General features: G+C 48.7%; 1 protein-coding gene across 3 annotated transcripts in view; it reads right to left on the bottom strand.

Annotated features, from left to right (window-relative positions):
* FBLN5 (fibulin 5) overlaps positions 1-23,158 on the bottom strand; it is an 81,122-nt gene that overhangs the window by 5,868 nt on the left and 52,096 nt on the right. For all 3 annotated transcript variants that reach the window (XM_024736351.1, XM_024736352.1, XM_024736350.1), the window contains 6 exons: positions 19,150-19,272; positions 16,156-16,272; positions 12,466-12,585; positions 7,919-8,041; positions 6,723-6,849; positions 2,930-3,125 (listed from right to left, as the gene is read on the bottom strand). In XM_024736351.1, coding sequence (XP_024592119.1) covers positions 2,930-3,125; positions 6,723-6,849; positions 7,919-8,041; positions 12,466-12,585; positions 16,156-16,272; positions 19,150-19,272 — 806 coding nt within the window. The remainder of the gene's footprint in view (positions 1-2,929; positions 3,126-6,722; positions 6,850-7,918; positions 8,042-12,465; positions 12,586-16,155; positions 16,273-19,149; positions 19,273-23,158) is intronic.

Below are 23,158 nucleotides of genomic sequence, written 5' to 3'. Positions count from 1 at the left end.
AGGGGGAGGGGGGAGGGGTGCAGGGTGGAACTTTACACTGAAGGAGAGACTGGGCAGTTGAAGTTTCCACGTAAAGCAGCTGGTTTGATAAAAACAGCCGTTCTGTGCTCCAGGCACTGTGCTAAGTAGATGATCTCATCCAATCCTAAAGTAGATACTGTCATTATCCCCTCTTTACAGATGAGGAAACTGAGGCTCAGAGAAGTTAGGTAACCTGCCCAAGGTCATACGGTTGGTAAGTTATAGAATGCAAACGAGGCAGGTCCGCGTGTCTCCAGAGCCGACATTGGAATGACTCCGTGGGGCCTCCTGAGGAGGGCACTGCAGCTTTGCACAGCTTGGAAAGGGAAAGCCCTGCTTCCTCCAACAGATTTCTGTCTTCCTGGCCCCATGCCCTGTGGCTTCACAGGGCCCCTGCACCGAGCCTGTTTTCTCTTCCCAGGGGCAGCCTTCGAGATCTTTCCAGCCAAGATCCACTTCCCCATCCCTAAGTTCCTTCAGCCATTCCCAGGGCAGGTCTATGTTCCCTCACCCGCTTCGTGTCCTGACAACCTCATCTGAATAAATACTAAAGAATTAGGGCCCTTCTCAATGTTCTCAGAGAGAGAGCAAACCACATACAGCTCAAAGTTTTGTGAGTTTCAAGGGTCCCCTAGTCGCTGTGACAATCCAGGCACTAGAGGAAGCTGCCAGGAAGGGGCCCTCCCACGTGTTCACTCCACCTGTAGAAGAAGACAATCTTCTTCCCACCCTTCCCCCACCACACACCACTGCGGTGTAGCTCTTACAAGTCAGCCTCACAGGGAACATTGGGGTCTAGGGGATTTTAGGAGGTGGTGACCTTGGGTGCGGGGGGGGGTGGAAAGCCCCCAGAGGCTCAGGCAGGTGGGCTGTGCTGGGTGGCTATGGCTTACGGGTTTGGAGAAAGGACTGACAGAGGCGCAGCTCATCTTTTTCATCTTGAGAAGCTCCTCTATCCTCAACTCATTCCATCTTCTTCCAAAGGCCTTGACCTCACTACACTGATCTACAGAGGCTGGGTCCGCAGGTATGTTATCACACATGACCCAGCCCTGTTAGGGTCTTGCCAAAAAGTGAGGAAACAGGCACGATACCAGCTCCTGGGGCCTTTTCTAATCTGTTTTAATCCTGCTTCTGAGACCTCTCTGTTTTCTGATAGTCCCAGCACCAGAGGCAAGGACTGGAAGATTCTGCCCCGGGGCTGGGGAGAGGGCAGGGAAAGATCTCAGATATGTGGTTCCCTCACAGGCCAGTAGGCTGTGTCCCATGAAAGTGTGTAAACTTCTGAGTCTAGCGCCCCACAGGGACCCTGGAAGACCACATACTGTATTCATTAGTAATGCAGATTCCTAGGCTGAATCATGGCCCCCCAAAGTATCAGGTCTTAATCCCTGGAACCTGTAAATGTTATAAGGAAAAGGGATCTTTGCAGACATGATGAAGTTAAGGATCTGGTCACGGGGAGATTATCCTGGATTACCCGGATAGGCCCTCAACCCAGTCACTGTCAATTCTAAGAGACAGAGGGAGATTTGATACACGCGGAAGAGGAGAAGGCTCTGTCACAATGTGACAAGGGATGCAGAGATTGGAGTGATGTGGTCACGAGCCAAGAAATGCTGGCAGTCACCAGAAACTGGAAGAGATAAGGAATGGATTCTCCCCTGGAGCCTCCAGAGGGAGCATGGCCCTGCTGACATCTTGATTTCAGGGCAGTGAAAATGACTTCAGACTTTTGGCTTCCAGAATAAATTTCTGTTGTCTTAAGCCACCAAGTTAATGGCAATCTGTTACAGCAGCCACTGGAAACTGATACACTAGGCCTTAGCCACCATCTTCTGAAATAGATTCTCTAGAGAGGACGCTCTGGAATTCCTTTTTTCAACAAGCACCCAAATTCACACTGAAATGTGAAAAAAATCGCTCTAAGCCAGGGGGCTGTAAAGACAGGTGATCACCCCAGAGGTTGCAGGAGATGAAGCTCAATAATAGAAATGGTACAGTATTGGGTGTATGTAATTTACAAAGAAGCAAATATATTTTAGGGTGTGTGCTCTAAATTTTTTTCCCGATATGGATAAGCTGGTGCTGTCCCATCGAACTTTCTATGATGACAGAATTATTCTATATCTGAGTTAATACAGCAGCCACATGTGGCTACTGAGCCCTTGAAATGTGGATAGTGCAACAGAAGAACCTAATTTTTAACTTTACTTCATTTTCATTAGTTTAAATTTAAAGAGCCACACGGCCACTGTGTTGGACAACGCAGGTTACAGCCCACTTCTGTGAGGAATGCCTCTAAGTTCACTGCCATGTATGTGCCACGAGGGCAGGGATTCAGGACTGTTTTGTTCACAAGAAGTCCTTCTAGTTTCTAGAAGGCCATAGTAGGTACTTGATGAGTATTTGTCAAACGAGTGGATGGAAAAAATGGATATGTGAATTCCTCTCCCACAGGATTGCAGGAGGAATCTGAAGAAGAATATACATATGTAGATAGATACAGATACAGATATATCTATATAAATATAACTGAATCACTTTGTTGTACACCTGAAACTAACACGACATTGTAAATTAACTATACTACAATTTCTTTTTTAATGGTTAAAAAAAAGAAGAAAGAAGAATTACAGCAGGAAAGAGACCTACAATTGCATCTTGGCCTGATTTCTCACGGCAGTTGAGGGTTCTGAGGCTCACAGAGGAGAAGCAACTTTCGCAAGACCACACAGAAAGTGAGAGGAGCCAGGACATTGGAGTCTGACTCGCATCCACTTCCCTCTCCTGCCTTTACACCTGCCCCTCCTGGCTGCACTCTGGCCTATTTCTAGAAGCATGTTCCAGGCTAGACAACAGAACACCTTGTTGAAGATGGTGACCATCACTCAGCACCCCCTCTTACCCGCATATAGAATTCTCTGCCCTCATTCCCAGACTTGATCTGGAAAATGTAATAGGCCCCAGGGTAGCGGGTCGTTGCTTGCATTTGGAAGATGTCAGCAGGAACAGAGCGTCCAGACACCACGTCCATATCCCGGTACAAGATGGTGAAGGGCTGGTCTCTGCAGCCAGGATTCTCAGCGGGACACATACAGCGGCTGTCGGAAAGGGAAATCATGTGAGAACTCAGGAAATCCTTTCCAGATGCTGGATGTGCCTACTTCCTCGCTTAAAACACTGAAAAGGAGGCCACCCCATTTTCACCATCCAAATGCTGTAACTGTAGAGGCTGTCTACTCCCGGCTCCGGTCTAAAAGCTCTCCAGCATGTAGGTGAGCTCCCTGTTTCCTAGAGAATGGCCTGTTCTGGCCAGTCAGTTATTCTTGCTACTAGAGCATAAACCTGAGATGTCTGGTTTTCAGAACACTGGGGACATCCTCTAAAGCACTTCACATTCGTCACATATTTAGTCAGAGAAATGTACTGCATAGCCTTTCACTTCCCCAGCCATCCACACTCATTGAGAAATCTTAAAAGTGAGAAAGTACATTAGACTGACACGTCTTGGGTGGTCACTCTACGTTTTCTATTGCACTTACCCCAGTCTGTGTGGAATATAATTCAATATTTTCTTTCTCTAAACAAGCACTCAGAACTCACTGTGTATAAGATACAACATTAGGACATGACCTTAAGATGTTAGGACATTATTGCAACAGTAAATAAGATCCTGATCTTAAATTCACTCTCTAACAGGTGAAATAAATCACAGACACAAATACTTCTAATACAAAGCATCTAATTTGAAACACTAGTAATAGCATTACCATAGTATGAAGTTGAGTCATTACCAAGGTATGCCTGTTATAGACACCCCTTGATTTATCCCTAAGCACCCCCATCTCTCACCTCATCCCTGAGACTCTCCCTAGGGGGTCAGAGTGCAGAACAAGATGAGAACATCTGTTGATCTATGCCTTGGTGGCCAAAACCGGGAGTAAGCCTTGCTGTGCTTCTGTCACTTTCCCTAACTTCCAATCTATCTTCGAAACCTATCAGTTCTACTTCTAAAATGTAGTCCAAATCCAACCCCTCCATCTCCACTGTCGGTACACTGTCTCACTCACTGTCTCACCTGGACCTCTGTGACAGCCTCCTGTGGTGGAGTAGAGGGTACTCCCACTCCAATCTATAACGCCACAGGCAGAGTGCCCCTTGTGGAACGTAAGTCAGATTATGTCTCTATCCTGCTTCAAGGTTCTACGGTGGCACCCATCGCAACTTGGACAAAAACGAAACACCCATTTCAGCCTCTAAAACCTCGTGGGGTCTGGTCTCTGTCAGTTTCTCTAATCTCCTCTTGGGTCACTGTCCGTGTCGTTCATGAGGCTGCCGTTTCTTGCGGTCCCTGAAGACATCAAGGTCACTCTTGTATCATAGTCTTTGCACACACTGTTTCCTTTGCTCCTCCACCCTCTGTTAACATCGACTCCCCTTTCCATTCCAGCCCAAGGGTCATTTCCTCAGAGGGGCTTTCGGATTATCCAGGCTAGACCAGGTCCAGCCTACTCTTTCATTTTGTAAATTTCTGTTCTTCCTGTTCACAGCCCCTGTTACCATCTATGATCATGGATTCATTATATGACCATTTGTTTACTGTCTTCTCCTCCACTAGCATAAGAACAAACACCACAGCACCTGGGAGCAGATGTGGCACAGAACAGGAGCTCAAGTAACCTTTCATAAGTGAATGTATAAAAAGAATTTTTAAAGTTTTGTTTTTTAAGGCTCCATCAAAATATCCAAGTCAAAATGTCCCGGGTGCCAAAATGGTCGCATTAAAATGTCACGTGTCACACAGAAAAGAGCTGTTTCCTAGAAGAAGCTTGAAGGAGAGAGAGATGGCTCCTAGCTGAAGAAGATCACAGACAGCTGGGAGGGGTGACACTGGAGCTCAGATCTGAAAGATGGGGCAAATCTGTCCATGTGGCAATGGCAGGAATGCCTTGCATATGACAGAAAATGTGGGCATGGAAGCCAGAAGGCTGGACACTCTGCGGCATGGGTGAAGGTGAGACCTGGTCCTGTTCAGGTTGGTGGGAGTGCAGGACACCTGAACGAGGAAATGAGCTGGATGGGGGTGGCTGGAGTGAAACTGGAATGGGGCCTGGAGACAGGGAGTCTCCCAGCGTTCTCAGTGGCTAGTTGGGGACCTTGCCAGTAACACCAGCTCAGTGCTGCAAGCTGCAGGTCAGGTCCCCACCACAGACAACAGTGGCCTGGAGAAACCCAGGGAGAACCAGGAATGGGAGCTGAGGGCAGCCTGAAGCTCTGCTCTGCTGCAAAGTGCCCTGGAACCAGAAATCAAAGAACCCTATTCTAAAGGCTACTTAGAAGCACAGCTCTTAGCAACAAGTGAAGACGTCTCTAAGGGACCAGCCTGTCCCTGCTTTGTCCTCTTCTGTCCAGCTTTTGATCAGAGCAGGAAGCACACTGGTAAGCTGTGGATTTCTCTTAGAAACTGCATCCCTAGAGGGCATGAATGATAGGCACGTCCATTCATCCCTTTATCTCCAGTGGGAGGGCTGGGCGATACTCAGGGCATTTGACTGGAAGAGAGAAGGGCAGAAGACATCTCTGCATGTGTGCGTGTGAGTGTGTGTGTGTGTGCGCGCACGCACGCACGTGGGCTGAGGAGGAACTCAGATGGTTAAATAGGCGCTAAAGAGAAGGAAAAGGCATTCCTAATACACCAGGGGCAGAAAAACACTGTCCTAGGGCATTCACCTTGTAGAGGTTGTCTTCAATTTAGTTCTCTCCTCAACTCTAATATTTGCCATCTGGTGACTTTGTAAAATCACTACTGTGGGACTTCCCTGGTGGTGCAGTGGTTAAGGATCCGCCTGCCAATGCAGGTTTGATCCCTGGTCCAGGAAGATCCCACAGGCCGCGGAGCAACTAAGCCCCTGTGCCACAACTACTGAGCCTGCGTTCTAGAGCCTGCGAGCCACAACTACTGAGCCCACGTGCCACAGCTACTGAGCTTGTGTGCTGCAACTACTGAAGCCCGCATGCCTAGAGCCTGTGCTCTGCAACAAGAGAAGCCACCGCAATGAGAAGCCCGCACGCTGCCACTAGAGAAAGCCTGCGCGCAGCAACAAAAACCCAACTCAACCAAAAATAAATAAATAAATTTTAAAAATCACTATTGTGACATCAAAAACTTGATTAGAGCAAGCTAGGTACCCTCGGTTATTGAGAACTCTCTAGTGATCTCTCTAACCCCTCACTACTCCCAGCAAGGTGCAGGGAGACTGGGAGCATCCATTTCACCTGGGGACTTGTCTGCAAGGCTGAGTCTCGCATCACCCCAGGCCCACAGAATCAGAATCAGCCTGCTAACAAGGTCCTGGGTGGTTCTTATGCACGTGACCTTTGAGAAGTCCAGCTCTAAAAGACTCTGCGTATCCAGAACAAAGTCACTAAAGAGAAAAGGAGGTTCATGAACCCTGCCCCTCCTTTTGGTTAGCTTTCTAGAAAATCTTCATATAGCTCTGGCATGAGTGGGGGAGTGGTAGAGAAAAGTTTGTGTGTGTGTGTGTGTGTGTGTGTGTGTGTGTGTGTGTGTTGTGTAGTAGGCAGTAGGCCAGGTCTCCCAATGTCCTGGAGGTACACTCTCCTTTACACCACACTGGCAGCCTTCTGAACCAGGCCCCTCACCATGTTGCCATTTCCCAGGGGAAGCCATGACTTACTTATCGCTGATCCGCAGATAAGGCTCCTCGCAGCGGATGGGGTCAATGCACTTGAAGCCCCCTTGCAAATTGTAGCAAGTCTGCTGCAGGATGCACGTGTGGTTTCTGTGCTCACACTCATTGATGTCTGAAATGCACGGCAGATAAGAGGATGGTCACAGGCCAGATGGGTGGCAACGGGGAGGGGGGGCTGCCTGGGTCTTTCTATCGAGCTATGCTAGCCAATAAGGCAGCCACTGGCCGCACGTGGTCACTGAGCCCTTGAAATGTGGCTAGTCCAAACCGAGATGTGCTGTTGAGTGGAAACTATATACCAGATTTCGACGACTTAGTAAAACCAAAGAATGTAAAATATCTTATCAATAATTTTCATATTGAGTACATAGTGGAATGGTAATATTTTGGATATATTGCATAAATAAAATATGTTCTTAAAATTAATCTTACCTGTTTCTTTTTACTGCTTTAATGTGACTAGGACATGTTACTGGGACATTTTAAATTACATATGTGGCTCACATTTGTAGCTCACAATATATTTCTACTGCCCGGCACTGCTGTGTGGAGAATTCTTGCTTAGTGTTTGGGTTAGGCAGGTTCAAGGAGCTGAAAATGAGTCTGTTGCTCAGCTACCAGCCTTCTCCACTTGCCCCAGTGAGTGGAGCATGGCAGGGAAATCATCTCAAACAGCCAATCTGGAGGAGACCCACCCCTTTCACAGCCTGGGATCCTGACCCTTGGAGGGACACAGCAGTTAGAGGTGAGAGGTATCCCCAGCATCCATTCTCTAGGAAGTCAGTAGAGAAAAGCTGACCAGGCTTCCCTGCAGGGGCCATGAGAAAACCTGCTCACGGACCAGGGCCAGGCCATAAGATGTCCTGGTCGGGTATGGAGCAGTCCCCAGAGGGGCCGCAGAGATCTGCCTGGGAAGGCACGACGAGCCACCTGTATCTCCAGAGTTCATTCCAGAAGCGAGAGTGGCCTTGTCCTTTCTGAGGCCAAAGGATGGATTGCAGGGCAGGAAGGCACCAACCCTGGCATCCTGCCCAGAGCCTGCCACTCTGGGAGTCACCAGCAGCCACTCACACCCTCACTTCTGCCACCTTCCCCAGGTGAAGACATCCAGGTGACTCCCCCGAGCCAGCCCCACCTCACACCTCCCCTCTGAACAGCCAGGTCCCTTTGAACAGCCTTACCCTGGCAGCTTCGGTTGTCATCCAGCAGGATGTAGCCAGCTGGGCAGGAGCAGAAGTACGTGCCAGGCTGGTTCACACACTCATGTTGGCAGAGGAACTCAGAGAAGCTGCACTCGTCCATATCTGGGAGAGACAAGTTACACCTGCTATTTATAATCACAGACTACCCAGGGATGAGAGCTTAGTGCTATTTCAGCTTTATTTATTCCAGCTTCCACACTCTCCTGACACATAGGATAGCTTTACTGCCAAGAAGTTGTTAATTCACTTCTTGAACACTTCTGGTGACGGGGAGCTCACTACCTATCAAGGCTGCCCATTGATATCTGGACAGCTCTAATTGTTAGAAAATTCTCTCCTACATGGAGCTGAAATCTGTCTCCATCAAGCTTCTAACACCCTTTGCCTCTGGCTCAGCTACGTCATCTACTCATCACTGGCTCATTTTTGCTGTACAGGTGAATCCACCCTCCACCTCTGGAGGGGAGATTTGTTTGCCTGCTGGAGTTTTATGGGTGCAGAGCTCTTCACCCAGACCTAAAAACATTCACTGGCCCCAGTCTTCTGAAAGGGCAACTTTACCAGGGCTAACTCCCCTCTAATTTCCTGCAAGTTGAGAAACAATATTATTCCTAAAATCGCAACTAAAAGGGACATCTCCAGAAGGCCAGGGGGTGTGAATTATATTAAAACTCCAGGGACTTCCCTGGTGGTCCGGTGGTTAAGACTTCGCCTTCCAATGCAGGAGGTAAGGGTTTGATCCCTGGTCGGGGAGCTAAGATCCCACATGCCTCCCGGCCAAAAAACCAAAACATAAAACAGAAGCAATATTGTAACAAATTCAATAAAGACTTTAGAAATGGTCCACATCAAAAAAGTCTTTTAGAAAAAGCAAACAGGGCTTCCCTGGTGGCGCAGTGGTTGAGAATCTGCCTGCCAATGCAGGGGACACGGGTTCAAGCCCTGGTCTGGGAAGATCCCACATGCCGCGGAACAACTAGGCCCGTGCGCCACAACTGCTGAGCCTGCGCGTCTGGAGTCTGTGCTCCGCAACAAGAGAGGCCGGGATAGTGAAAGGACCACGCACCGCGATGAAGAGTGGCCCCCACTTGCCACAACTATAGAAAGCCCTCGCACAGAAACGAAGACCGAACATAGGCAAAAATAAATAAATAAACAAATGTGGGGTTAAAAAAAAAAAAAAGAAATTACATTTAAAAAACAAACAAACAAAAAACCAAACAAACAAAAACAACTTCATTGTGTCCAAAAACCTCCTTGCAAGAGAAAACTGCAGTGGCATGGGGTGGCCCTCCTGCCTCAGGTGATCCCTGGGACGTGGGACCTGGCGCTGGGCCAACTCTCCAGCCGCAGAGGTGGGGACGTGAAGGGGGAGCCATAGCACTTTTACACTGTGGCCGCTGATGCAGAAGCAGGCGTTCCAGAAAAGCCAACTCTTCATCACACACAGCGTTTGGCAACAGAGCCCCCATTTGAGCCTCATGCGATAAGTACGCCAAAGAAAACATGTTTTTCTTTCATTTGTTGTTTCCCGAAAACTTGCTTTCTCTGTTTTCCCCACGTGATGTGTCCTCGGATTGCTCTCTGGAATCACCCAGAGAGGGTGTCAGCGCACGTGAGGCTCCTTCTCCACCATCTGATAATTCCAGGTGTTACATGCCTGACGTCTCTCACATTCGAGAGGGAAAAACTCCTTCCCTTTTCTCCCAGGGGCCTTTGGGCGACAGGTTATGAGCCAGCAGAATTGGGAGGCTGATTTGAAAATTTAAATGATAGGGAGGGTGGGAGGGAGACGCAAGAGGGAAGAGATATGGGGATATATGTATAGCTGATTCACTTCGTTATAAAGCAGAAACTAACACAACACTGTAAGGCAATTAAAGCATTGGATGTAAAGCAACATCCAATAAAGATGTTAAAAAAAAAAACAAACTCACACTCAGTGAGTCAGATCTGCTCTGTCCTGCCCGCCTCCAGCTCCCCGGGAGCCTCAGAGAGTCTGGTCTTGGTCCCAGACAACCTAACAGAGTGTCCTGCTTATTTTCCTTAAACTTGTAGATTCCATTCATACCTTTAGTAGAAGCAGTGGTAAAAGCTGTCATTTCCTGAGAGCTCGCTATGTACCAAGCCCTGGCTTAGATGCTTTACATGCCTCATTTTATTTAATCCTCACCTCGGTCCTAGAAGCAGGTACAATTACTAACCACACCTTACAGAGAGAAAATGGAGACTCACAGGAGTTAGGTAACTAACTAAATTTCCTGATACTGAGTAGGCAGGAAAGCTGGGATTTGAACCCAGCCAGCGGCCCTCCAGATCTTACACTCGTCAGCACAGTGCCATAATGTCTCCCTAAATGTAAATCACGCTCAGGACTTGAAACTGGTGGGTCTGAGGAGTTCTAGGGTTGGGAAATCCCCTGAGCGGGGCTAGCCCCAGTGCAGATGGAGAGGGTGGCACCCACCTCCACCTAACAGACCCGCTCAGTTTATCTCGGTCAAAATCCCCAGACTTTACTAAGGGCTGTGGCTCCATCCTCCACTTGAAATACAAAAGCTGAAATACAAGGCTGGTTCTGGCAGGGAGCCCACATGAGGCCATTTTCACGCAATCACATGAGAACCCACCATGGTTTCCAGGGTCAGCTCACTTAGCACATCTCTAAGGGACACGGCTAGGAAGGGTCTGGGGCTGCATGGAGGGGCCCCACCAGCTGGGATAACACAGTGGAGGTAACAGTTCCTAGGGGCGAAACAAGCAGCACAGAAAGGCAGTAAGTAGGAGGGGACAGACAGCAAACTCCCTGAAAACATCCCTGCCTACTCTTGGGCCAGCCCTAAAGCCCGCAGTGGACAAGAAAGTGGGCATCGTGGTGAACGTGCAGAAGATGGCCATTTTGGTTAAAGTGACTCAACTGAAAATCTTTGCCAAACCACCACGGATGGCTTCTTGAAAAGCGTAAAGTCCCTTACACCTACACTTAGAGAAAGTAAGTTAACACATAATGACACTTAGTTACTACAGCTCATTTAATCTTTATGAGCACCCTGTGAAGGTGTTTGTTGGTTGGTTTGTTTTGTAACAAATGGGGAAACTGAGGCTCAGGAAGTGACTTGGCCAGGAAAGTACTAAACAGGAGAACCAGACTTTGAACTTGGCTCCGTCTGACTCCACAGTCGCTCTCCCATACCTCCTGCGTAGGTGCCCAATAACCATCTGTGGATGGGCAGACAATTCTCCAAAAACGAATATTCCCACCTCATAATGCTAAACTTTCCACCTTTTAGTTCCTTGGCCCAGATTCCCCAAAGGAGTGCCATGGCAGGAGGAAGGGGGCGGGCGGTGAAATCTAGGAAGAAAGTAGCTTTTCATGACTGAGGGTATTTTATGGCTGTTTCTGGGACTGACATTTAATCGACTAAGGCTCTCTGTAACTGCCTACTTGCAGCTCTGGCTTTCCTGGCCCTGGGGAGAAGTGTTCATTTGTTTCAGAGAATTCTGTCCCTAGAACACTCCAGTCCTAAGTGAAGCTATTACACAAGCCCCATTCATGAAACCCAGGATTAGGAAACTTTCCACTCTGGAGGACAAAAAGATTTTCACACCCTCGGGTATGGCCCGCTCATTGTGAAAAATACAGGGAAGCATCATTAATTTGTACTGTGCTCATTTACAATTGCTGATGATGCTAAAAGTGGATGGAATAGAGTTTAATTCAACATTTACCAAAAAATAGGGCAAGAAAGAAAAGAAGGAAACATTAAGCAAAAGATGAGCTATATATGGCTCTGTGCAGGATGCTACAGGAACAAGTATGAGTAAGATGCTGTCTGTATTCTCAAGGAGTTTACAAGAGTTTACACGTTTCTAAGAAAGTTATAATAGTGTCCATACGCTAGCTTGGGCAGAGTCATAGCTTCTTGCGCTTGGAAGGAATTTGCGAGAGGTCAACTGAGCCATCTATGTTTTCACAACAAATTAAGATTTTACTCATTCAACGTCCAACCATTCATTAGTTGATTTGCAAACTAGTTATTGCATGCTCGCAGTGTGCCAGGCCTGGAGCTAGGCACTGATTGTAGAGATTTTAATAGTTTACATACACAGTCTCATTCATTCAACACTCCCCCTCCCAACGCTACCCTGTGAGACTTGCTCTTATTTCTGCTATGATTCTATTAGTAGTATCTGCACTACCCCCAAGACTTGACTCAGTGCTGGGTGAGGCCAGATAACTCAACCCAACAGGCAACATTAGGCAACTCCTTTTCCTCTTCAACGTCATGTCAGACCCTAAAAGGTAGCTCCACTGATTTTTGCACTAAGGGTCAAATGACAAGGACATGGGACTGCACTCCACCTTTCGGGAAGTGACTCATCTCTGTTTTGTGCGGTTGTGACCCACTGCACTGGAAAGTGTCCCAAACTGGAGATGTGTCTGGGAAATGAGAGGAAACACCTGTGAAGAAAGCCCCCGCCCCTGTGCCCCTAGTACAGGTGGAAGTCTCTAACGCCAAGCCCATTACCACTGCAATGAACTCCATCATCCTCAAGTTCATATCCCGGGTCACAGCGGCAGATGAAAGAGCCATAGGTGTTGACGCAGGTTTGCACGCAGGGGTTCTCAGTTGCACACTCGTTCACATCTGTGGAAAACCAAAGCACATCACTGACCATTCCCACAACAGAACATTTGTACTAACTAGGCAGTAAAATGCACCAGCAACAAAATTACTACCACTAGGAGACCAGATCCACAGGCACCAAGGATCTCCATCTAGGACCAATCAGACGGAGAGCTCAGACCCCAAAGTGTTCACTGAAGAACCAGGGCCTCCATTCATACGTCCCTTCTGGGGTTGCAAGCTGGGAAGGGTGGAAATGGCATGTATACATATCATATACATGTATACACATGTACACGTATACACCTCCTAGGAAGTCCACTCTCCAAGGCTCACCAATGGAAATTTCTAGGCAACATCTGCTCTTTCCCATCACCAATTGAATTCATCTCCAATTAGCTCTTCCCTCACCTCCATTGACTTTGAAGTTTCAGGTAAAGAGGTAAATAATCATGACAATTTAAATAATAACTCTATTCATTATTGCTGTGGACTGAATTGTGTCCCCTCCAAAATTCATATGCTGAAACCCTCACTCCCAAATGTGATGATATTTGGAGATGGGACCTTTAGGAGGTAATTTAGGTTAAATGAACTCATAGGGTGGGGCTCTCATGATGGGATTAGTGCCCTTATAAAAAAGAAGCACCAGAGAGCTTGCTCTTGTTCTTTCTGCCATGTGAGACATAGGGAGAAGGCGGCCACCTACAAGCCAGGAAGAGAAGCCTCACAAGCACCCAACCATGCTGGCACCTTAACCTTGGACTTTCAGCCTCCCCCTCGTGAGAAAATAAATTTCTGTTGTTTAAGCCACCCAGTTTATGGTATTTTGTCATGGCAGCCTGAGCTGACTAAGACAGTTAGACAGAAATAATGTCACTGATTATTACGAAAGGATCTCACACTCACAGGGTACTTACAGCCCTGTTTCAGGACCATCACCCCATGTTACAAGTTCAGTAGAATAAGGAGAAGACCAAAAAGGTGCACAAGGAAACTTTAAGGAGTGATGGAATTATTCATTATCTTGAGGTGGTGATAGTTTCGTGGGGGTATACATAAGTCAAAGTGCATGAAATCATGTACCTTTAATAGTGCAGTTCATTTTACGTTAATTATACATCAACAAAGATGTTTACCTCTGTTTTGAGGTTGAGAGATGTGCCCAAGTCCCCAAGCTAACAAGGGCACAGTTGAAACTGGGACATAAGTCAGGGGTCTTTCCACAATACCCAAGATTCATTCCGCACAGCTCGGAGAAGGGGGAGGGAAGGAGGGAGCCCCTGTGTACAATGGCATCAGTTGACCCGTTCTGAGCTCCCCCGTCCTGCTGCCACGCTCCATAGGGCAATGACCAAAGTTCCAGCTGAGAGAATTTCTATCCCCTTCAAAGTCCAGGTTAACCTCTGGAGACTCTTAACAGAGATTTGAGGGCTTTCAGAGCTAAAAGGTAAGTGGTTTGAGAAGTTTTTCTTAAAGAAGAGGGCAATCCCATGCCCACACAGCTCCTGCTTCCTGGCATCTTTGAAACTTTCAGAGGGGAAAGAAAAAACAGATGGCCATGCATGGAGGGTCCAGTGAGATACCAGTCTCCACTGGTGCCCAATGGGAGTCTAGAGGCTGTCCACCCAGGAGGCCAGGAAAATGTCGTGGTAGCAGGCTGTCGAGTGCAAGTTCAGGCAGGACAGCACTAATGAGCATTAAGGTCTGCAGTCCTCGGCTTCCAGCCGGATGCTGGCCATGCAAGGTGAATGAGCTTACGGCCCACGCTCTCACAGCTCTCAGCTGCTTGCGCTTCTGCCCCCTGGGGCCCTGGCTGTCCTCTCCTGCCAGCCCTGGCACGCACACGTGCCCAAATGCCCTTTGGAGTCCTTTGGGAGAAGACCGCATCCCACTCCGACTTGCTGAACAGGAAAGCTGGATCCTTGGTTCTACACTCATCTCAGAGCTGTGTGACTCTGGCCAAGTTGCTTAACCTTTCTGATCCTCGATTTCCTCATCTGCCCTGCCTCCCTCATAAGGTTATTGTTGGAGTTCAGTGAAATGAACAAACGTGACAATGCTTTGAAGAGGGAGGGCAAAGCACTCTTCCTTGCTTGAGGTGTTAGGAATACAAAAGCTCGCCAGAGTATGTAACATCCTGTGTTGCCGCGGGCCCTGCTGATGCAATATCCCAGTGGCCAAGTGCCCAGTGTCCAGGCCTGGATGCCGTGCCTGCTGCTTAATCCCACTGCTGGACTTGGCACTGTGAGGTATGTTAACTGCTCCTCGTCAAAGGCCGGTCCCTGAAGGACACATGGGCCTTTTGGCTCTTCTGTGCGTGGCTGTTCCTTAGTGGGCGCTGGGGGAAAACCTGGGCTGGCAACTCGAGCATCCAGCCCTGGCACAGAGAAGCCTGCATCTGCTCTAAGCCGCTTATCACAGCAGCAAAGGAGCCAGGCGCCTGCTCCCTGCTCTATCAGCTCCCTCAACCTCCCAGCCCAGGCTCTGCTCTCAAAAGAAAATGAGTTCTCCTGGCGAGAGGAACACAGTCGAGACTTCTTGGAACAAGCATCAGAACCAACTTTGGAAGAGAGACTTAGAAAGAATCCAGGATCCAACTCTTTAACGCTGATGCCTTCCTGTTTACCCAATGATTTAGATACGATTAAACTAATGGAGACATAATATCCTCCAAATAGCTGGCCAGGAGCCTGCCAGCCAGACCTCGAATGGTGTGACAAGGAAATGGATCCTGCAAAACCTGGTGACAGGCTCCAAACAAAGACCTCATTCTGAGTCTCCGGCGCTGCCTCCACCCTGGATGGGGCAGCTGCCAGGGCCTGGAGGCCTGGGCAGCGGGCTGGGGGTGGGGAGTTTGAGGCCAGGCAGGACTTGCACTAATTCTTGGGTCTTAAGTCCCCCACTCACTTCCTGAGCAGAAGAAGCCTTCAGATGGAGGCAATAGGCCTGGAACTTGTTTTTCTTATCAGTATTTGAAGCGATCATGTGAAAGTCAGAAAATGCCTTTGTTTCTTTCATTCTGTTACTGCGGGGAATGCTGGGTTGTAGGGGAAGTGACCACCACCTCCGGACGCTCTGCTAAATAACAGGCCCTCCTAACACGGGTGAGGGGAAACTGTACGGAGAGGCATCAAAGTCGCCCGTGAAAACCCCGCATAGAGCGTACCTGAATATTTCACAATTCATCCAGAATCAGAAGCCCTCTTTCCTCATCTCTCTTTGGGCCTCAGGAATTGAACTCAGGCTATAGGACAGGTGAGAACATTTCAGGTTGGCCAAAAAAGCTGGCAAGGCTACTTGTGGATAGCAGATACATAGAGAGAAGCAAATCCATGAAATCATAAGCTCCCAGCTGGTGGATGACTGTGGTTCTAATTTCAGCAGTACTCAGAGGACATTCTGACATGTTTCACATAACCTCAGTTAGGATCTCAGGTTTCCGTAAACAATGGGATGGGCAGGCAGTGACTATGAGTGGAAATACACTTTAACAGCAGTGTTTCCCACCAACATAAGCTGTCAGACTCTGAAGAAGACACAGCATCTAGGGTTTCACACTGTGTTCGAGTGGTCATTCACATCACATACCTTGGCAAGACCTTCCATCCTCGTTGAGGGTGAAACCAGGGTTGCACGTACAGGAATAAGATCCAGGAACATTCGCACACAGCTGCTGGCAGTAGCCGTAGCGACATTCATCAATGTCTGGAAACAGAATTGCAAGCAAGGTAAGATATGTTTTCTTCTCAATCACCGGTGCCACCCCAGCATCATTACTGCCTGTCTCTTCTGGATCAGCATCACAAAGGGAAGCACAGCGGAACTAACACAACAACAGCACCTACGAAGTGTCAGGGATGGTGACACCCTCTGGATTCCGGGCTCAATCTCTCTACCATCCTCCCTGACCCATCTCAGTGCTATGAACACCTGAACCTATATTGAAAGTTGTAGAAGAAATTTCTGCTTAGAGTGGAACATTGGTCAAGATGGCCTCTAAGATTTTAAGCAAATCTAAGATTTAACGCTAAGGTTTATCCAACACCAAGAGTCACCCTAAGATCCTACTTAAACGTGTCATTGCCCTGGAAAGGGACAAGTTGGCTTAAAGTGTAAGGGGTATCCATAGCCTGGCTCCTGTAGGCTCTTTGCCAGCTCCACTAATGATGAATATGTCCAGCTGTCAGGAACAAGAGTGAGTGTAGGCCAGGTCAAGCTGGGTAGCACTGTGGTCTTGAGACCCATGAATCCAGGAACACAGGATGCCGGAGTTGGCCTTGGATCTCCTCCTTGTAGCGGAGTGGACATAAAACTCTGGATAAACACACCTCTTGCAAGCCATGATTGGCCTTTCCTGAGCAAGCAGCTATGTGGGTGAATGGTTCCTTTTAGCAGAGCCAGGCTGACATGTACCAGTCAACAGGGAGGCTGACGTCATTGGGAAAGCACTTCTTAATACCCCAAGCTGATGGGCTGATGGGCTGACAGCTGGAGAATTCACTCCTGCAGGATAGGGTGTTTCGAATGAAGCCTCCAGGTGGGGACCGAGTCTCACCTGACTATAGCTATAACTGGTCCTTATTTCATCCTCACCTCCCCCTAAACCTTCCCCCTCTGGTACACCACTTCCTTTGGAACCAGGGTCCACCAAGGGCTCCGAAGGCCAGCTCAGAACTTGTCTCTGTGCCTGGTTTCTACCACCTACTGCCAAAAAGGACCCCATCTCCACCTTACTCATTGTTCAGCCCTCCTCAGGAACCATGCCCTGCCCTTGTCATTCTGCTTCATCTCTGAGTCACAGCTACTTCTAACCTGGCTCACCCCACTGCCCACCAAGTGCCATGCAGCTCCTGCTTATAAAGCACATTGACTTGTGCAGTTGCTGATCCTGACCTCCTACGTGGGTGCAGTTGGGCACGTCCCCAAGCCAGGGAGGCAGCAGGGGGAAAAGAGGGCATCTTCTGCCTAGGGGTACCTTGGAAGAAAGGCGATTCCCAGCCCCTTATTTTTCTACAAAAGCAATGCCTCCAGAGTCGCACAGAGGGTGTGGTGGACGCCTATGGAATTTGCATTTTGAAAGAGAAAGAAGAGTTTGGCTGAGAGAAGGCACGAGTTTAGCCCATACTGAGGAAAGGTCTTCACTTTGGATGTAAAGTGTAATCAGGCCATGCATGCGGCACCACGTCAGGCCTCCAGGAGCATCCCTCCCAAAGCTTCACGCTGTGTGGAAGAGAACAACCCCCCCACCCCGGTAGAGGAATGTCCCAATTACTGCCCCCACTCAGATGGGGAGAGGTTTCCTGGCCCCAAGGTCTCTGTAATCTGGCCTGTATGTCCTGGTCACCTGGTTCTCTCTAGCACCTTCTTGTGGTGGAAAAAACTGTACTGAGAAACAGGAGACAGATTTTAGACCAACTCACTCTAAACTTTGTCCAACACGTTGCTCTTCTTTGAGTCTCAGTTTCCAGCTCTATAGAAGTTGGATGACATAACATCTAACACCCCTTCCAGCTCTGAAATTCTACATACTGACTTCCCATACAAATAACTCACACGGGTCTGCTTATGTTCAAGTCAGTGGCATCAAATTTTCCATAATGCTGAGGTTGGTTAAAATGCAAAGCAATCATCATATTTACACATGCCCATGAGCAGCCAGCTCTTTGGTGCCTGGAAAGGGGAACCGAGTCAAGCCTAGGCTGGCTTGTCAGACCCCAGAATGCTTTGCACAGGGCTCTAGAGGAGACCTCAGCTCAGTCTCAATCAAGAAAGACCTGGAAAGAAGAACCTTGCTGTTTGTTTGTTTCCATGATGTTGTTTGGATTTGTTTCTCAGCTCCTCGAGGACTGACTTCTGGGAGACAGAATAGTGTCGTAGAGGATTTAAACTAGTAGGGCTTTTCCAAGAAAACAGCAAAGAAATCTCACCCTACAAAGAGAAACTGAAGTGACAGCCAGAGATTGCTATGAATTCATTCACTTGGCTAAACCAAAAACTAGAGGAGAAGAAAGGAAAACAGCCCTCCAGTAAAAATAAACAGAGAGATCATATAGCTGATGCCAACCGCAAGGGACAAAATTCGCAATTGGCGCTGACTGACTCCTTAAAAAAAGACCACAGCTAGTGGGGTGGGTGAGGGGTAGGGGCTGTGATGGGGTATTAGGAGGAGATGATATTAGACCAGAATCCACTGATCCACATTTGAGACTTGGGACATTTCTGTGACTAAGCGAGAATTCCCTTCTCTTGGTATGATTTCTAATTGGGACAGAACAACCCTCACCTCTATCACTTCCTGCCTTGGTTATCAACTTCCTAAAGGCAGAAAGAAGGTCTAGGTAGAATCAAACGTGAACCCTTAAAAAGTACATTCAAAAACTCTGATGACGACACGCAGTGATGCGGTGATGGTGGCAACTGATTTTAAAGGGTGGGACTATGCGTGAGCTTGAGAGCCTTCCGCCTCCCCCACCCCCAAAGAAAAGCCCGCTGCCCTTAGACCACCAGCCATGCCCACATTTCACTATACCCGACACAAGCATTAACTCTCAAGAGTTTCTGTGTAGCCCACAGAGCTGTTACCTAAGCACTGGCCTTCGAGCAGCCAATAGCCGTCAGTGCAGGAGCAGGTATACCCTCCTTCTGTGTTGATGCAAATCTGGGTCGGGTTGCACTGATGGGAATCCGTTGCACACTCGTCCACATCTGTAACACAGACATATTCCAAAGAATGTCACTTACATGTTTAAAGCCCTGCAGCCACTAGAGGTGCCAGCTGCTTACTTGTCTGGCTGGGAAGCAGTTGATAATGTCCCTGGGTTATATCTAAGGAGACGGAAGCACCTCCCTAACAGGTACCACTAGGAGACCCTGACCTTTTCGGAGGGGGCAGAGCTAATCTGCTCCCTGGAAATCCACAAGGGAAATGGCCAAAAAGAGAACACACATCCTTAAGCACTTTTCTGCCATCCTAGCCCATCATTCTCTGAAAGCAAGTTCAACCATTACTTGGTTTAGAAACGCATTTTGTATTAGGCTTACCCATTCACATATTAAACCGGTCTGTTGTGTACCTGCTGTGTGCACAGAGCTATGATAAACACCACTGAGAACATAACAGAAAAAGAAACGTCCCTCGCCAGCGGAATCTTGTAGTCAAGTCACTTGATTGCATCCATGCCCCAAAATCTTTCAACGTAGAGCTCCTGTTCCTTCATGAAGCTTCCCAGAGCCCTCCAGTCTTCCTTCCACGCCAGAGCTCCGAGGGCTGATCTCTTGCTGCCCTCTGCTTACATTGGGTTTCTCCAAGCTGCTGCGTCCCCATCTGTCTGCCAGTGTGCAGGTACTTATGTCCAAGCCAGTCGGTCCCGTTTCCTTAACTGGGAGCTCAGAGCACAGAGACCAAGTTGTTTACATGGCCACATTTCTCATCTGTTGTACACAGCAGTCAGAACTGTTTCACCTGAAACGAATCCTTCTTCCCTTTCTCCCCACACTGCACTCTAGAGTGCTCAACCCTATAAGCGGTCCTCCTGACACCACGCTCTTACTTTGACCTAAAGGACAAGACCCCCTAGACCTTTGGCTACGAAGGGATTCACCCAGGGCCCTGGATCCGCCTGGCCAGGCCCCACCTCTCCTCATCACTCCTGCCCTCACCTGCCTGCACTTTAGGGCTCCTGCCTTTTGCCCCCTCCTCACTACAGGCAGGGTTTGCTCATCTACCCCTTCTCCCCGCCTCTCCAGAACGGACCATCGGAAATAACTTTAAAACTGCACTTCACAGAGCCTGCGCAGTGTGCCCGGCTCCTCATTTTTTCTCACAATCGCTCCATGCGGTGAGCTGGTGACCCCCACTTACAGATGGGAAAACGGTGCTGAACATGCTGGATCACCAAGGCCAGAGCCAAGTCCAGGCTTCCCCACCTGCCTGCCTCCCAATCCCCTCTGTGCAGGAGTGACAGAGGTCACACTGCGTGGCCCAGGCAGGTCAAGCAGAGGAGAGAGGGCTGAGCTTTTGCTACCTTTTCCTGCCCCACCTGGAAAATTGTCTGCCTCTTGACCTCACAGATGGCAGACTGTGGTGGGGCTGGGGGGCACCTAGGATTCCAAAGTGTAAGCTCCTTGGGTAGCACAGGTGTGCACTCGGGAAGCAAGCACAGCTGGTCCAGTGAAACGTTCAGCCAGGTAAGCGATGGTCTCCAGGCTCCAACCGACACCACCACAATCCACCACCATCTGCATCACTGGTCAACACCAATGACACTGGTCCGTTCCCATCCCACCCTCAATGACCAGGTGTCTGGGCATCGTGTGGAACCAGGCTCCAGCCCGCGAAACATGGACCACCTCCAAGAACCCGCTTCCAGGGTGGCAGCAGCTCCACCCTGACACGTGACGACGTGCAGCCTCGGTGGCAAAGACCCGCCGCCGTTCTCAGCTGCAAGAGCTCCTGCCTTTGCCCTGGGCCTCGCTTCCAGCCCCAGGTCTGCCCACCCAGCAAAGCCTCCCAGGGGAACCGGCCAATAATGCTCGGCCAGCAGCCGCTCCTACTCAAATCCGTATCGAAGCCTGTGATAATAAACAACACCACTATTGGCCAGCACATATTTACATTTTTTCAGTGGGAAGTGATAGATGGCAATTGTACCCTGGGAACAACATTGCCTTAGGAATTTGTGCTCTTTTTCCTGCTTCAAGTGGAACGCAGGGTGAGGGAGACTTAAGGGGCAACAGAGCTGTTAGAGAGACTTGGTGATAGCAAGTTCCCAAGGCTCTGTGCTTCTGTAAACTGGGTGCACACAACGTGCCCCCAAAGCCCTGCACAGAGGAACCAAACGCTCAGGAGGGGACTAGACTGGGCTCAGAAGGGCACGTGAGGTCTAAATGTGTTTGCACACATAGGCACGTGCAAAATATTCAAATCCAGAAACAAAATCTCTAAAGTTTCAAAAAACAGCAACAAAACTCCACCACTTTTACTGCGTTAAAGAATTAACTCAGTTATACCACATTTCTGTTGATGTACATTCAAAAAACTCCTTGAATTGATTGATCGAATGGGTTGAATCAATCAACTGACACTGGATTGTCAACATAAATATATTTTGAGAACTCAATAAGTTTGGAGTCTTTGGTGGATGTATGTCCCATCTTTATAGCCTCAAAACATACCTGGGGCTTCCCTGGTGGCACAGTCGTTAAGAATCCGCCTGCCAATGCAGGGGACACGAGTTCAAGCCCTGGTCTGGGAAGATCCCACATGCCGTGGAGCAGCTAAGCCCACGAGCCACAACTACTGAGCCTGTGCTCTAGAGACCGTGAGCCGCAACTACTGAAGCCCGCGTGCCACAACTACTGAAGTCCGCGCGCCTAGAGCCCATGCTCTGCAACGAGAAGTCACTGCAATGAGAAGCCCACGCACCGCAACGAAGAGTAGTCCCTGCTCGCCACAACTAGAGAAAGCCCACGCGCAGCAACAAAGACCCAACACAGACAAAAATTAAAAATTAAAAACAAACCTGGTTTAACCTGGGTCCATAGTAAATGTTTAATAACTATTTGGTGAATGAATGAATGAATGAATGAACACATGGGCAACAAACTTTAAGGCCTCTGAGCCCCCAGACAAGCTTTTCCCAGCCAACTTGCTGACAAGTGCCTGGACTTTGAAAACCACCACCCCAAAGAAAACCTCCATCAGCTTGCACACCTGTGGGGCTGAAACTGGGGAAGTTCATGCTGTGGGTTCCACACGAGGCTAAAAGACTCATCACACATTCCAGCTCACAGCTAAACTGCTTACATTAAATACATTTGACTTAAATAACAGAAGGAAAAGTACGTCGAACACTCCAAGGACATTCTTTGGCAAAGGGGCCTTTTCTGCATCAGTGGAAAAGTACAAGTTACGGCAACCTGAGTAAGTGTCATTATCCTTGGACGCAAACCATGCCTGTTACTCCTTTCCTTTTCTGTGGGATGCTTAGGAAACGTCCCTTAAGAGAAAAGAATGCTGGGTTCATTCAATCATTCATGTACTCATTCACTTATTAATAGAGTATGTTCTACTGTGTGTGTGTGTGTGTGTGTGTGTCCTCCTAAATTTCTAGGCCACTGGGAGAGCTGGTGTCGAGTGCAGTCCCTCTAGCTGTATGGTTCGCGGCAGCAGAGGGTCCCTCCAGGGGGCTGTGGCCCTGGGCAGCTGCCTGGGCCCTTCGAGGATTCCAGCACAGCAGCCATGGCTCATCTCTCCCCAGCTGGGACAACATCCCCCCACCGTCCAGGTGACCAGCACCCTGGCAACTGAAGGAAAGTGCTCACTGACATCTCCAAAACCAGATCAAAGCCCAGCACTGTGCCTACCCAGGAAAAAATCATCCTCCATGTTGAGCAGCACAGCTCTGCTGCCCCACGCAGCTCTGAGCTGTTACCCCTTCCTTCAGACATCCCCAGGGTGGCCTTCAATTACACTCTCAGTCTCAAACAACAACTGCTCACGTAGGAAAGTCCTCAAAGCAGTCAACCTCATTTCCTTGACGCCCTTCCAGAAGGCAGAAGTGAGCTCCCGGCCTTGGGACAGCAGCCTGCA

The sequence above is a fragment of the Neophocaena asiaeorientalis genome, unplaced genomic scaffold (assembly GCF_003031525.2).
Source record: "Neophocaena asiaeorientalis asiaeorientalis breed wild unplaced genomic scaffold, Neophocaena_asiaeorientalis_V1.1 scaffold152, whole genome shotgun sequence".
Taxonomy (NCBI): domain Eukaryota; kingdom Metazoa; phylum Chordata; class Mammalia; order Artiodactyla; family Phocoenidae; genus Neophocaena; species Neophocaena asiaeorientalis.
The sequence above is the reverse complement of the archived record's forward strand: the minus strand, read 5'-3'. Positions and strand labels throughout refer to the sequence as shown.